This window comes from Leuciscus leuciscus, assembly GCF_965113295.1.
Source record: "Leuciscus leuciscus genome assembly, chromosome: 20".
Lineage (NCBI taxonomy): Eukaryota > Metazoa > Chordata > Actinopteri > Cypriniformes > Leuciscidae > Leuciscus > Leuciscus leuciscus.
Window position 1 is genome coordinate 37,922,554 of NC_138744.1, and position 14,618 is coordinate 37,937,171.

The window sequence follows — 14,618 nt, forward strand, 5'->3', positions numbered from 1 at the left end:
ATGCTTGGTGTTAAGGATATAGCCTTCATAAATAGTACACTAGTGTTCTCATTTAAGCATCTCTTCTTGACAGACACAGATCTAGCTTCAGTGGCAGGAGAGATCAATATATCAAAGAAAATACAGAAATGATCAGACAGTGCTACATCCTTAATAAAAATCGATGAGATGTTTAGACCCTTACTGATAAGTAAATCTAGAGTGTGTCCATGATTGTGTGTGGGTCCATGTACATGCTGAGTCAGATCAAAAGTTTTTAAAACAGTTTTGATTTCTTTTGCCATATTGTTTTCTGCATTATCTATGTGAATGTTAAAATCTCCAGCAATGGCAAAACAGTCAAACTCTGAGGTAATTGTTGATAACAGTTCTGTAAAGTCCTCAGCAAAGGCTGGAGAATATTTTGGAGGCCTGTAAATAATGATAAGTAAAATGCGAGGAGCACCTTTTAACACAGTACCCAGATATTCGAAAGACGGGTAATTCCCAAATGATATTTGCTTACATTGATAGATATCTTGATAGATATCTTTAAAAAGAGATATCTCTTTTTAATTTAGAGAATTCATCTAGTCTCGGTGAAATGTATAACTGAGTATCATCGGCATAACAGTGGAAACTAATTCCATGTTTTCTTATAATATTACCACGTGGCGGCATAAATATTGAAAATAGAAGAGGTCCTAACACAGAGCCTTGCTGCACTCCATAATTTACTGACGTTATCTTAGATTTTCTCCTGTTTAAACAGGCAAACTGGTAACGGTCTGATAGGCACAATCTAAACCACCTTAATGCCTGTCCCTGAATACCAGTGTAGTTTTGTAGTCGATCTAAGAGTATTTAATGATCTATTGTGTCGAACGCAGAGCTAAGATCAAGTAAAACTAGTATTGAGATACAGCCTTGGTCAGAAGCTAGAAGTAAGTCATCTGTCATTTTAACGAGTGCAGTTTCTGTGCTATGATGAGGCCTGAATCCAGACTGACATTCTTCATAGATGACCACAATTGAGCGAACACGACCTTTTCTAGTATTTTAGACATATATGGAAGATTTGAAATAGGTCTGTAATTTGCCGCTGTATTTTGATCTAGTTGTAGTTGCTGAATGAGAGGCTTAATAAACTATAAAAAGTACATTTGACAGAGGTCTGAGACTGTTGATCCCAAAGTCCACTGGGTTTTAATTAAATAACTTAATTTCGGTCTGTTCGTCATGACTTGGAATATAGCGCATATAACTTACATTATTAAAACAAAGGAAAGGCCATGATATTCCTCTTGTGCTCAACTGAAGAAAGTAAGTCATATAGGATTGAAACAACATAAAACAAAGTCTTTATTTTTGAGTTAACCATCCGTTAAATGGTGAACTTTGCAGTGTCATCTAATAGCCAGTTTTGTATATCTGCTCCAAAGTGTCCGGTTTTACATAGATTGAATTGGTGTCTGTCAGCTAGCTGTGACCAAAAATATCATTATGGTTGCACTTAAGCTCGACAACTCTTCAGAAGATAAGAGTTCTTTCTGCTCAAAGGATCCCCTTCAGTGGGCTGAAATATGAGAGGAAACTTCAAATAGAAGGAGTACGAGGTTGAATAATTGAAAATGATGAATGCATAATGTGTTTTAAGCAGAGCATGATGAAGCCTATGTGAAAGATGTGCTGAAGCCACATGATACAGGACACTGGATGTGGAAGAAGTCATTCCAACTCCTAGGACGTAATGCATGAAGAAGGAGGAGACATTTTTTATATATATATATATATATAGCTAGTCCATGTTCGGTCCATGCTAGATTAAAGCATTTGCGGCGACATTAACATTGTGTCGTGGCACTTCAGATCTGCACCTGGTAATGACGTCCCAGTGGAGTTGGGTTAAGATGGGCCGACCAAGGTGATTGTTGGCTGGTAGAAGAACATCATTATACAGAGAAAAAGTGCTTTTGAAAGAAGCTCGTTTTAGAAGGGAAAATATTACGGCAGTACTGTAGTCTGTTCTGTTCAGAAACAACTCTCCTCTTCAGCTCACATCAGTCACATAAAACATTCAAATGTATTACGAATAGTGTTTCATGTTGACTTTATCTGGTGCGCTAAGTATTTTATTTATATTTAATTTTATTATTTTATTTTATATATTTAATTTTATTTATTTTTAGTTTCGTATGTATTATTTATTTTATTTATATTATAGTATTATTCACATTATATTATAAGTAATATTATTGATTCAATTTTGTTTATTATGACTAATATTTGTTATATATATTTGTTTTTATTTTGCATTTATTATTATTTATATTATTTTCTATTATATAACTATATTAATATTAATATTACTATTATTTATATTATAAATAATATTAGTTTTTATATTATTATTTAATTTAATTTATATTTTTTATATATATTTAATTTAATTTTTATTTTTTATTTTTTTATTATTAATATTATTGTTATTATTATGTATTATTTATTTTGATTGACTTGATGTGGCCTTTTAAGGTACTTTTTGGCATTTTTCTGATGTTGTTTTTCCATAAATTCTCTCCGAAAGCTCTTGTTTACTTGCTGTTGTTTGTTGTTGTCCTCTCCGCCACGTTTACTCAGTCTTTTGTTCCCGAATCCTGTCTTCCAGTCCCGTGTGGAGGAGTTCTGACCGCTCGCCGCGGGACCGTCCTGTCTCCCGGTTATCCCGATCCTTACGACAACCACCTCAACTGCGTCTGGAAGATCTTTGTGCCGGAGGGAACCGGGATCCAAGTGAGTCAAAACTGTTGTTTTTAAAGCATCTTCAGGAAAAACATTTCAAATTCTGATTAGCTGAAGTGTGTTTGATTACTTAACGCTTGCCTGGGGATACAAATATCATCGAGGGAATCACATTATTATTTGCTTTGCTTGATTATTGCACTTGTGAATATTCCATTTTTGATGTTCTTTATGACTTTTGAAGTTTATGGAGGTGATGCTTCATTTCATAGTGATCTCTGAAAAAATCTCTGAATATTATAATTCTCAGCCAATATGTGTTTTAAAAGGCAGATTTCTTCCCACAGCAGCGGTTCTCTGTTCTTTACACTGGACATCATGTGCTGAACAAACACTGTGTATCGTTATTCTGCTTCAGCTGAATAATATGCAAAATGATTACCATAAACTGAAAACAACTGAAGAAATGTGATTCATCAGACGAACATGTTGCTTTAGCATTAGTCATATTATCCAGCGACAGATTGAACCATTCAGCCTTTGACGTCAACAGCGAAAGAGATGAAAGCATCGTTCTTCCCTTATAGATATATCAGCCTTTCACTTGCATGAATATATGACTATTTGCGTTTTGCACTGTGTAACATGGCCTTATCTGACCAGAACTCACTTAAATTTATACTAATATTTATGATAGTGAATGACATGCACCTAAATGTTGAAATTAAACATTTCATTGTAATTTATTGGTAGGTTTTTGAAGGGACTCAAAGCCTTTGTATTGTATTCCTGTAGATTACAGTTGTGACGTTTTCCACCGAACACAACTGGGACTCGCTGGACTTCTACGACGGCGTGGACAGCAATGCTCCGAGACTCGGGAGTTATTCGGGTAAGATGAAAAGCATCTGTTTTCCTCCCTAAGTTTCATATTGTTGTCCAAATAACACAAGAACGTCATGTTGACTTTAATATCTTTTGCAAATAGAACTGTTGCGCTGTTTTTTGTAACCTCATGCCGCCTGGCTCTCATCTGGAGGTTTGTTTTGTCCTCCAACGCACATCAATATTTGAGCTGTCATGGGATATCATGGATCAACAGCTTTATAAGCAGCGGGAGTGAAGGTTCCCCTGGTGAGGCTGTTGGTAAAAGAATGATATCAGTGTAGCGCTGACTACTCCATGACAGAGGACTTTTATTTTATTTTTATTTATTTTATTTTGATCAATTCATTTTATTTTATTTTATTTTATTATCTTTTTATTTTATTTACCAACTTTTTTTTTGTGCAGTATTTATTGATTTATATTATTTATTTATCTTATCTTTTCAAATCTTTTGGCCTCGAAATCTTTTGGCCTTTTGCCATTTTTTTAGTCTGGCTTTTTTTTTTTCATGATTTGATGTTTTGCAATCTGATTAATTAATGTATTATTTTATTTTATTTTATATAAAAACAATTTTTTTTACTTTTTCGTGTTTTTTTCCCACATTTTTGGACTCAGAAAGGGCTTGTTTACTTGATATTGTTTGTTGTTGCACTTTCTTTCTGCCATGTTTAGTCTGGTATTATTTTTATTTTATTATTTTATTATCTTATTATCAAGATTGCATGTTTTGCAATCTGATTTATTTATTCATTTATTCGTTTGTTTGTTTGTTTGTGTTTTTTCCACATTTTGGACTCAGAAAGGACTTGTTTACTTGATTTTGTTTGTCGTGCCCTTCTGCCATGTTTAGTCTGGCATTATTTTTGTTTTATTATCTTATTATCGTGATTGCATGTTTTGCAATCTGATTTATTTAATCATTTATTTATTTGTTCGTGTTTTTTTCACATCTTTTGGCTCAGAAATGGTTTGTTTACTTGATTTTGTTTGTTGTTGCACCGTCTTTCTGCCATGTTTAGTCTGGCGTTATTTTTGTTTTATTATCTTATTATCGTGATTATTTATTTATTTGTGTTTTTTCCACATCTTTTGGCTCAGAAAGGGCTTGTTTACTTGATATTGTTTGGCTCTCTGCCATATTTAATCAGTCTTTTTTCCTTACGCTATAGACTTTTTATTGACTTCCCTGGCTCTTAGTACATGTAGAAGACAGAATGATATCAGTGTAGCGCCGACGACTCGCGTCGGCAGAGCCCTCAGAAGTGAACGACTATATTCATTATTTTCCACCGTATCTCTGTATCAGTGCATCAGCCGCACAAAGCAAAATAAATATGCACTGACCTTAGCAGGGCGCCATCCCTCTCAGACAAAACGTTAAGTATTGTTGACAGTTTGACATTTAATCTGCTCGGAGGACAAATGAAAGATTAAAGGAAGTTTGGGATGGAGATGCCTTGTGCATAAAGAAGGTAAAATGGCGTAATAAGCGTCTAAATCTGTCTGAATTCCCCATGAGGTTAAGGCTGCAAGTGTAATGCCTGCATCTATTCGTCACAACCTCTTTAGCACCGAACGTCAGCGTTCGCTCGACAAATATCCCATCATGGAGAATCCAGATCGGCTGGAGAGCATCGCTCTGCTTGATGGAGGTCAGCGCCGGTTCACAGAACTGCTATAGGTCTGATCTGTCTTGTTGTGTGGACAGATGTAGTTTCAGGATTATTAGGTGGATGTGACCCAACTTTAAAGGTGACATATTATGCCTCTTTTCACAAGATATAATACAAATCTATGGTGTCCCCAGAATGTGTCTGTTAAATTTCAGCACAAAATTCCCCCCAGATCATTTATTATAGCTTGTCAAATTTGCCTCTTTTTGGGTGTGAGCAAAAACACGCCGTTTGTGTGTGTGTCCCTTTAAATGCAAATGAGCTTTAGCTCCGCCTCCGTTCAGAAGAGGGCGGAGTCTTTACACGAGCTTCAGAAACTCCGGCAATAACAGAACAGGCCAATCTCACTCATCCAGAATCCCAGAATAACCAGTAGCGAGTGCAGCCTTACGGAGAGACTCAGGAAGAGTTTCTGAATGTTAGTGGAGACATTTCTGTAGTTGTTGTGGAGTTACATTGATCATCTCATCATCATCAAGTGTCCACAGTTCCTGAGGTGTTTATAAGACAGCGGTGACATGTTCTGGTCAATAGTGTTCAGTGCTCGTCTGTGCTCAACCACAGAACAGTTTCAGGCTTTGCTGGATCTTTATCATTGCGTTAGAACTGGTCTCTGTTGTCGCTTGTGGAACCAAATGTCGGCTGGTGTGTGTAAACGTGCAGATTAAGGGCCGGTAATATTATAATAAGATCCTCTTCATACGCCAGAAGGAGAGCGAAATCTGATCGGCTTATTTTATAACATGCTTGCAGAGAAAGACTCACCAGAACACAGTTACTGGGTTTCACTTTTCACGTTTTCTGTGTCGGTAGAAGCACCGATTATAGCACTGACACACGGAGAAAGTCAGATTTTCATGAAATGTCCCCTTCAGTAGATCTAGCGACTCCATAAACCTGCTGACAGATTTGAATGACATCCGTAGAAACCTTGTTAAGGAATGTCACAATCCCATCGGGAGCCGTAGGGAACACTGTGCTGTTATGCCTGTCATACAAACCAAATTTGTTCTAATGCAAACCCCTTCAGGGACGACGATCCCTCCTCTGCTGAACACCACGTCCAACAACCTGTACCTCACCTTTCAGACGGACATGAGCGTCTCTGGAGCCGGCTTTCACCTGGAATACACAGGTATGATGACCGTTCACCTCCAGGGGATCCTGAGCTGATGAAGAGCTTATAACTAGTCCTGGGCAACCATTAATCACATCCAAAATAGTTTGTGTTTACATAATATATGTGTGTGTGCTGTGTATAATTATTTTGTATATATATAAATACACACACATGCATGTATTTATTTAAGAAAAATTTGTTATTTATATATAAAATATAAATTATGTATAAATATATATAAAGTACATACATGCAAATATTTCTTAAATAAATACATGAATATGTGTGTATTTATATATACAAAATAATTATACACAGTACACACACATATATAGTATTATGTAAACAAACTTTTATTTTGGATGGTTGAATAGTTATCGTTTTAGTTATATTTATATATTATCGTTATACTTATTGTTATAGTCAGTTGTTTTGGATGCTAATATAGTTATCATTTTAGTTATATTTATATATTATCGTTATACTTATCGTTATAATATAGTTATCATTTTAGTTATATTTATATATTATCGTCATCATTATACTTATCGTTATAATATAGTTATCATTTTAGTTATATTTATATATTATCGTTATACTTATTGTTATAATATAGTTATTATTTTAGTTATATTTATATATTATCGTTATACTTATTGTTATAATATAGTTATCATTTTAGTTATATTTATATATTATCGTCATCGTTATACTTATCGTTATAGTCAGTTGTTTTGGATGCTAATATAGTTATCGTAATAGCTATATTCACAGTTAACGTTATCTTTATTGTCTTGTTATACTTATCGTTATACTTATCATTATAATTATCTTTATAGTTTCATTAAAGTCTTGTTGCAGTTATCAATATTGCAATATTAACTTCTCAGGAGGTGCTTCAAGAAAATATTTTATGTCAGAGCGGTTCGGCTGACAAAAAAGTTGGTAAATGACCGTGAATTATTGAATTGCTTGATTTATACGAACACCTAACCCGATCTCACAGCAATTCGTATGTATTTTACAAGGTGGCTAATTCGTACGAATATATACGACCTCACTTGTACGAAGTTGTACGATTTTTGCTAAATCGTACATCTTTTATGAGTTGCAAAATTCGTATGACTTTGTACAAATGACCTACCCCTGACCACGCCCCTAGACGAATTCGTACGTTTTAGCCACCTTTTGCCACCGCTGAGATAGCGTTGGAAATTTTCGCACGTTAAAAAATAAATACGAACTCCATCACGTTTACACACTACCTCAGAAACCTTCGTCCGTCATAAAAAATTCGGATCAGGTTTGATTTTATGCGTTTTCCGCATCAGTAGCGTTTTGAGAGGTGTTTTGACAACTCACAGCCACTGACTGACGGATACGAAAAAACGCATACGAAAATTTCGGACTCAGTGAGCAAAGACCTTACCTTCTCAGGAGGTGCTTCAAGAGCGGTTCGGCTGACAAAAAAGTTTGGATATGACTGTGAATTATTGAATTGCTTGATTTATACGAACACCCAACCCGATCTCACAGCAGTTCATACATATTTTATGAGGTGGCTTATTCGTACGAATATATATACGACCTCACTTGTACGAATTCGTACGATTTTTGCTAAATCGTACATATTTTACGAGTTGCACAATTCGTATGAATTTGTACGAATGACCTACCCCTGACCCCGCCCCTAAACCTCCCCATGACGCGGGTTTAGACAAATCGCACGAATTCGTACGATTTAGCCACCTTTTACTTACGAATTCGTACGATTTAGCCACCTTTTACTTACGAATTCGTACGATTTAGCCACCTTTTACTTACGAATTCATACGATTTAGCCACCTTTTACTTACGAATTCGTACGATTTAGCCACCTTTTACTTACGAATTCGTACGATTTAGCCACCTTTTACTTACGAATTCGTACGATTTAGCCACCTTTTACTTACGAATTCGTACGATTTAGCCACCTTTTACTTACGAATTCATACGATTTAGCCACCTTTTCCTTATGAATTTGTACGAATTGGCCGTGAGATAGCGTTGGAAATTTCTGCACGTTAATAAATAAATACGACCTCACGCTGTGTCAATCACGTTTACACACTGCCTCAGAAACTTTCGTCCGTCATAAAAAAAATTCGTATCGGGTTCGATTTTCTGCGTTTTTCGCATCTGTAGCAAGAGAGGTGTTTTGACAATTCACAGCCACCGAATGACGAATATGAAACTTCGGACTCAGTGTGCAAAGACCTGAACTTCTCAGGAGGTGCTTCAAGAAAACATTTTATGTCAGAGGGGTTCGGCTGACAAAAAAGTTGCCAGAAACCACCGTGAATTATTGAACTGCTTGATTTATACGAACACCGTAACTGTATCTGTCATGCCTCACGGGGCTCGTTTGCATCTCGTAGTGTGAACGCAGACCAGTGTGCGCTTCTGTTGGTGAACATGCGAGTGTCCTGTGTTCTAAGCAATAGGTTTGGACTCCTGCCCAGAGCCACAGACCCCCAGTAGTGGAGTGAAGCTGGGCCAGCGATACCTCGTCGGGGACGTCGTCTCCTTCCACTGCGAGCAGGGATACACACTGAAGGTGAAGGGAGAATCAGATCACACACACACTCCTGCACTCGCTTTCTGCTCGTTTCGGCTTATTGCTGCTGTGTTGCTTACCTTATGAAATCTTTCAGAAGAGTGACAGTCAATCAAAAGGAGTTTGTTTTGTTCAATTATGAGCACTTATTTGTCCCAGAGGTTGATTCTTAAGTAAATAGGATTTAATTTTCTGTTCTCTACTTTTCAAATGCTTTTTTAAGTGGAGATTTTATTGTTTTTACTCCAGACTTTTGGTCTTATAATGCGAAAGTGCATCATAAAATATTAATTGAGATTTGTTTTTATTTGTTTATGTGACTCTCTTTTTAGTTCTCTCAATCACTGTCACCACGACCAACAATTTCCCACTATATTCATTTTTTTGTAAACGTAATTTTGTAAAGAAAAAAAGAAAAAGAAAAAAAAGCCAAAAGTGTGAAACTATTTGTGTATTTAGAATCAGTGATATTTTCTTTTTCTTTTTCTTTGATAGTTTTATTAATATTTTGTATTAGCTTTTATTTTTGTATTCTTATATTCTTTTTCATGTAAATTTTAACAAAATGTTTAATAATTTCATTATGTGCTTTTAGTCATTTTTATCTTTTTTTATCTTTTTTTATATTGCTGCATGTGTTAGGTTTAATTTATTTTTTATTTATTTCCAGTTAATAATTTTAGTGCTTCAACTTGAACTTTTTTTTTCAGTTTTAATGCTCATTTTCGTTTAGTTTAAGTTGTTCAACTAAGCCTAATATTTCTATTTTATGTAGTTCAGTGAACAGAAATGGTTTAAATAGATTTAGTTTTAGTTCATGAAACATTAGCTATGAAATGATCATTTCTCTCACTGTAATTTTGTAAAATGATGCAAAATGGGTTTAGAATGAAAGCATTGCATTAGCATGTTTTAAATGTGATGAACATTTTTATTGAATAGTTTTATTAATATTTTGTATTAGCTTTTATTTTTCATATTTTTATTTTTCATTCAAATTTTTATTAAATGTTTAGTCATTTCGTTATATGCTTTTGTCATTAGTTGCATCAGCATGTTTACAGTGTGATGAATGTTTTCATGAGTTATTTCAGGAAACAAAGCAAACATTCTTCAGCGATTGCATTTCTACTTTGTTAAAAGTGTTTGTTCATAAAAGGAAGTTTATTTCTAGAAGTGCCCGTAGTTGAAGAAGTTTGATTTTAAAGTGCAGCGTTTGATTTTCCACTCTTAGATTTCATTCAGCGCCAAGGCTTTGTTATTTTGTAGCACGCTGAATGATTCATTTCCTACGAGTGATTCATCTTTCTGTGGAATTGGTGAGAGCTTCTTGGAAAAGTCAATATCTTTCTTCATTTCCACCGTTATAGGGAAGTGCGTATATAACATGCATGCCGGGACCCGTCAGACGCTGGAACTACCCCACTCCTCTGTGTCTGGGTACGTCTCACACACACACACACACACACACACACACACACACACACACACACACACACACACACACACACACACACACACACACACACACTCCTCACTGAGAGACTTTACACTGCTTTGCTTCTCGCTAATCTCAATTCTCCAATTCAATTGATTCACATTTATTTGTATCGCGCTTTTCACAAAACACATCGTTTCAAAGTTCACATTACAATTTACAGTGATCTGTTATCAGAGGAAACTAAGTTATGTATTTCAGAAATGTACATATACAAAGTCACAGTTATCGAAAAATGTATTAATTTAACAATGTAATAATTTAATGCAGAAACAATGAGCTCACTGAAATACTTGTTTGTTAACAAATGATTATGACATTTAGAAAGATTTAGCATTGGTTCGTGTTGATTCAGAGTTTGCGTCATCTGAAGTATGAAGATATTAATAAGTAAAGATCCTCCAAATGAGTGTGTTCCTGTTAGTTGTGCCATTTCATCTGATTTGCTTTGAGTGTTTTAGCGGTTTCATCACAGCGCACAGAGATCGCTCTGTTACTCAAATGGACTGTGAAAAAGCTCTCCTCAGGCTAGATCTTTCAGGTCGTGTTCAGTCTAATCTTCCCTCTTACATTCTCTCTTTTGTTGAAATTTATTAGCCTTAAACCTCCGTCTGTCTCATGATTTCACCGCTCACAAGTTACTCTCCGTCTAATGCTTTTCATGCAGAGCAAGACCGTGACCTGAGGTTAAGAGACGATACTATACATCTGTTAGAAATCCTACAGTGGTGCACGTCTACTTCTAGATGTACATTTTGCAAAACGAATTTCAGTACAATTAAAATATTAAAATATTGATATTGCTATACAGTACTGTAAAATATCCACCATATAACTTTATATAACTTTACAGTAAGTTTCCATTTGTTAGTTTGTTAACTGCATTAGTTAGCAAGAACTAGCAATCATACACACTTCCACAACATTTATTAAGCTTAGTTAATTGCAGCATTTACTAATATATTATTAAAAACAAAAGTTGTATATTATTTAATGGACTTCTCATTTGTAGTTAATGCATTAACTAAGTGTTACTGATAACTATGACTTTGAAGATGTTGATTAGATGTTGATATTTGGTTCTGTTTTGAAGATTTTCATAGTAAATTCAAGGAGTTATTCTATAGAAACTCAACCATAAACATGGAGGAAAAAAAGCACGTTTTAATTTCACTGTATTGAAGAGCAATCTGAGAAGTTACAATTCACATTTACACTGCAAATGTAACGCTGGAATTGCTCTGGGATTCTTACATGCAGAAAATATTAATTGTAAATAGGTGCCATTTCAGACATTATTTATATTATCTAATGATTTTGAAATATATAAATATATAAAATGTTTTAATAAACAATGAAATTGTTACATTTGTTTGCTATTAAAATTTTTTCACATTTCATTCCATTTTTATTTTACTTCCTTAAATTTAGCAATTGAATTTGGATTTAAAAGTACACTGAATTTGTGGCGTTTCATTTTATAATCTAAAAAATATATATATTTATTGTTATATTTGAATTTAATTCCATTTTAATTCTACTTCCTTAAATTCAGCAAATGAATGTAAATGTAAAAGTTAGGCCCTGTGTCCACTAAAGCATTTTTTCACGCGGCTGGCGTATTTTTCCAATTGTTTTCAATGGGAGCGCCGCGTTTTAAAACACCATGAGCGTAACGAGTCTATTTCACACTGAAGCGATGAACGCTCTACGCTTTTTACCGGTCGCCGAGAGTTCGCACTCATCACTGTCACTTTTTACCCAGCCGTCCAATCACAGTGGAGGAGGGGCGGGGCTAATACCACACTGACCAACCGCCACATTCTACTATTGTACAACGTCAACAGATGACGGAACAAACTCATTTAAAACAAGAGCCAGAGCAAATCATTTATAATCTTTCGACATTTTTATATAGACACAACACAGCACAATTTAATGTAGAACTCTGCGTTTGTGGTGTTTCATCGTATGAACTGAAAAATACTTTTTATGTGTTGTTTTGATTTAAATCTCATTCCATTTTAATTCTACTTGCTGAAATTGATGAGTTGTCACATGACTCAGTTGTTGACATCCACCATGACTGTGTTTTAAAGGAACATGCTGACTTTTTGGGACTTTAACTTATTCACTGCACTGCTACTCTTCTGCCCAAGCAGTGCTTCGCCTTCTGAGAATATAGGTCTCATGTGACCTTGTTATTCGTACACGCTGTGACTATACACATCACAACATGTGAATAGGAAGAAGTTGGCGTTATTTTGTCACTTATTGGGAGCAGTATGCTAGCTGGAGCCATTTACCTCCAGTCTTTGTGCTAAGCTAGGCTAGCGGTGTGTGCGTCAGACAGAGTTGCGGCACGCACGGAGATGAGAAGGGTGTGTACGGACTTATCTAACTCTGGGGGATACGGTGAATAAACTAAAGTCACAAAAAGTCGGTTTGTTCCTTTAAAGAATGACACTTGAAGTTTAATTGATTCGAACTCCTTCAGGGTAAACAGAAGATTCAATGTTCTCTATTGACATTTCAATTGCTGTTCTAAAGCACTGTAAATGGACAGCGAGTCCAACAGGCCATTCATTACACATCTGCCAATAAGACGAATGCAAACACAAGTAGGGAGATACGCGCACACACACACACACACACACACACACACCCCGCAGTAAAATAAAGGAGATATACTTCAGTCTTCAATCCCAGTGGGTTCTACTGGTAATAATTTTAAAAGTCATTATGAGAAAACATAACACATGTATCATTTTCTCAAAATGAACGCGGCACGTTTATTCCATTAGCATTTGAAAGCATTTCTTAGTGCACATCATTGCATTGTTATTTATATGAAGAGAGAACACGAGGCTCTCTTATATGTGCAAATGAGTTCATTTTGCATATCACTAGATCCGTAATGGAGTTTGGACTTGATGAATATCTGATCATTTCGCTCTCTCAGTATTGCACTGGGCTTTACACTGCATGTCTGTGATACTGAACACTGAAAAATAGTTTATTTATTGTTTGAATTTAATTCCATTCTACTTCCTTAAATTCAGCAATTGACTTTGGATTTAAAAGTGAAGCTCAATTTAATGTAGAAACACTTAATTTGTAGTGTTTCATTTTATGAACTGAAAAATTTGTTTTATTTTGTATTTAATTCCATTTTAATGCTACTTCCTTAAATTGAGCAACTGAATGCAGATTCAAAAGTTAAGCTTGATTTAATTTACAACATTGAATTTGTGGCGTTTCATCTAATTTGAATTGTTTCATCACGTCAATATGAAGTGTTCAACAATACTGAAGTGTAAATTCATGATTTACATCATCTAATGTCATTTCAAATATGTGATATATGATAACATCATTTATATGAAGAGAGAACACAATGAGTTATTTTCGTATATCAGTAGATCTGTAATGGAGTTTGATGAATATCTGTATAACGTTCTTCACTCTTTACTCTCCAGCTCAGTGTGGAGGATTCCTGTCCGAAATGAACGGAGTTATCCTGAGTCCCGGTTTTCCTGGGAATTATCCCAGCGGGCTTGACTGCAACTGGACGGTTAAACTTCCCGTTGGCTTTGGTTTGTATCCTGTAACCTGAATCCTTATTTAACGGTAACACTTTACAATCAGTTAAGCTAAGGTCCGTTAGTGAACATTAGTGAACTACATTAGTTAGCATGAACTAATAATTAACTGCACTTATACAGCATTTATTCATCTTTGTTAATGTTAATTTTCAACATTTACTAATGCTTTATTAAAATCTTGTTAACATTAGTTACTGCACTGTGAACTAACATGAACAAACAATGAACAGCTGGATTTTTATTAACTAACATTAACAAAGATTAACAAAGACAGTAAGAACTGTATTGCTCATTGTTAGTTCATGTTACACTCTCAAAAATGCTGGATTGTTTAACCCAATTTTGGGTCAAATATGGACAAACTCAAACATTGGATTAAAAATGTAACCCAATGGCTGGGTTTGTCCATATTTAACCCAAATTTGGGCATTTTTTAGGGTGTAGTTAATACATTAACTAATGTTAACTAATGAGCCTTATTGTAAAGTGTTACCCATTGTTCTTCAAGCATCTC

General features: G+C 35.0%; 1 protein-coding gene across 2 annotated transcripts in view; it reads left to right on the plus strand.

Annotated features, from left to right (window-relative positions):
• The window catches only part of csmd3a (CUB and Sushi multiple domains 3a), a 350,983-nt gene that overhangs the window by 202,773 nt on the left and 133,592 nt on the right, over positions 1 to 14,618 (plus strand). For both annotated transcript variants that reach the window (XM_082150056.1, XM_082150057.1), the window contains exons 35-40: positions 2,648 to 2,772; positions 3,517 to 3,613; positions 6,316 to 6,420; positions 8,883 to 9,001; positions 10,372 to 10,441; positions 13,979 to 14,095. In XM_082150056.1, coding sequence (XP_082006182.1) covers positions 2,648 to 2,772; positions 3,517 to 3,613; positions 6,316 to 6,420; positions 8,883 to 9,001; positions 10,372 to 10,441; positions 13,979 to 14,095 — 633 coding nt within the window. The remainder of the gene's footprint in view (positions 1 to 2,647; positions 2,773 to 3,516; positions 3,614 to 6,315; positions 6,421 to 8,882; positions 9,002 to 10,371; positions 10,442 to 13,978; positions 14,096 to 14,618) is intronic.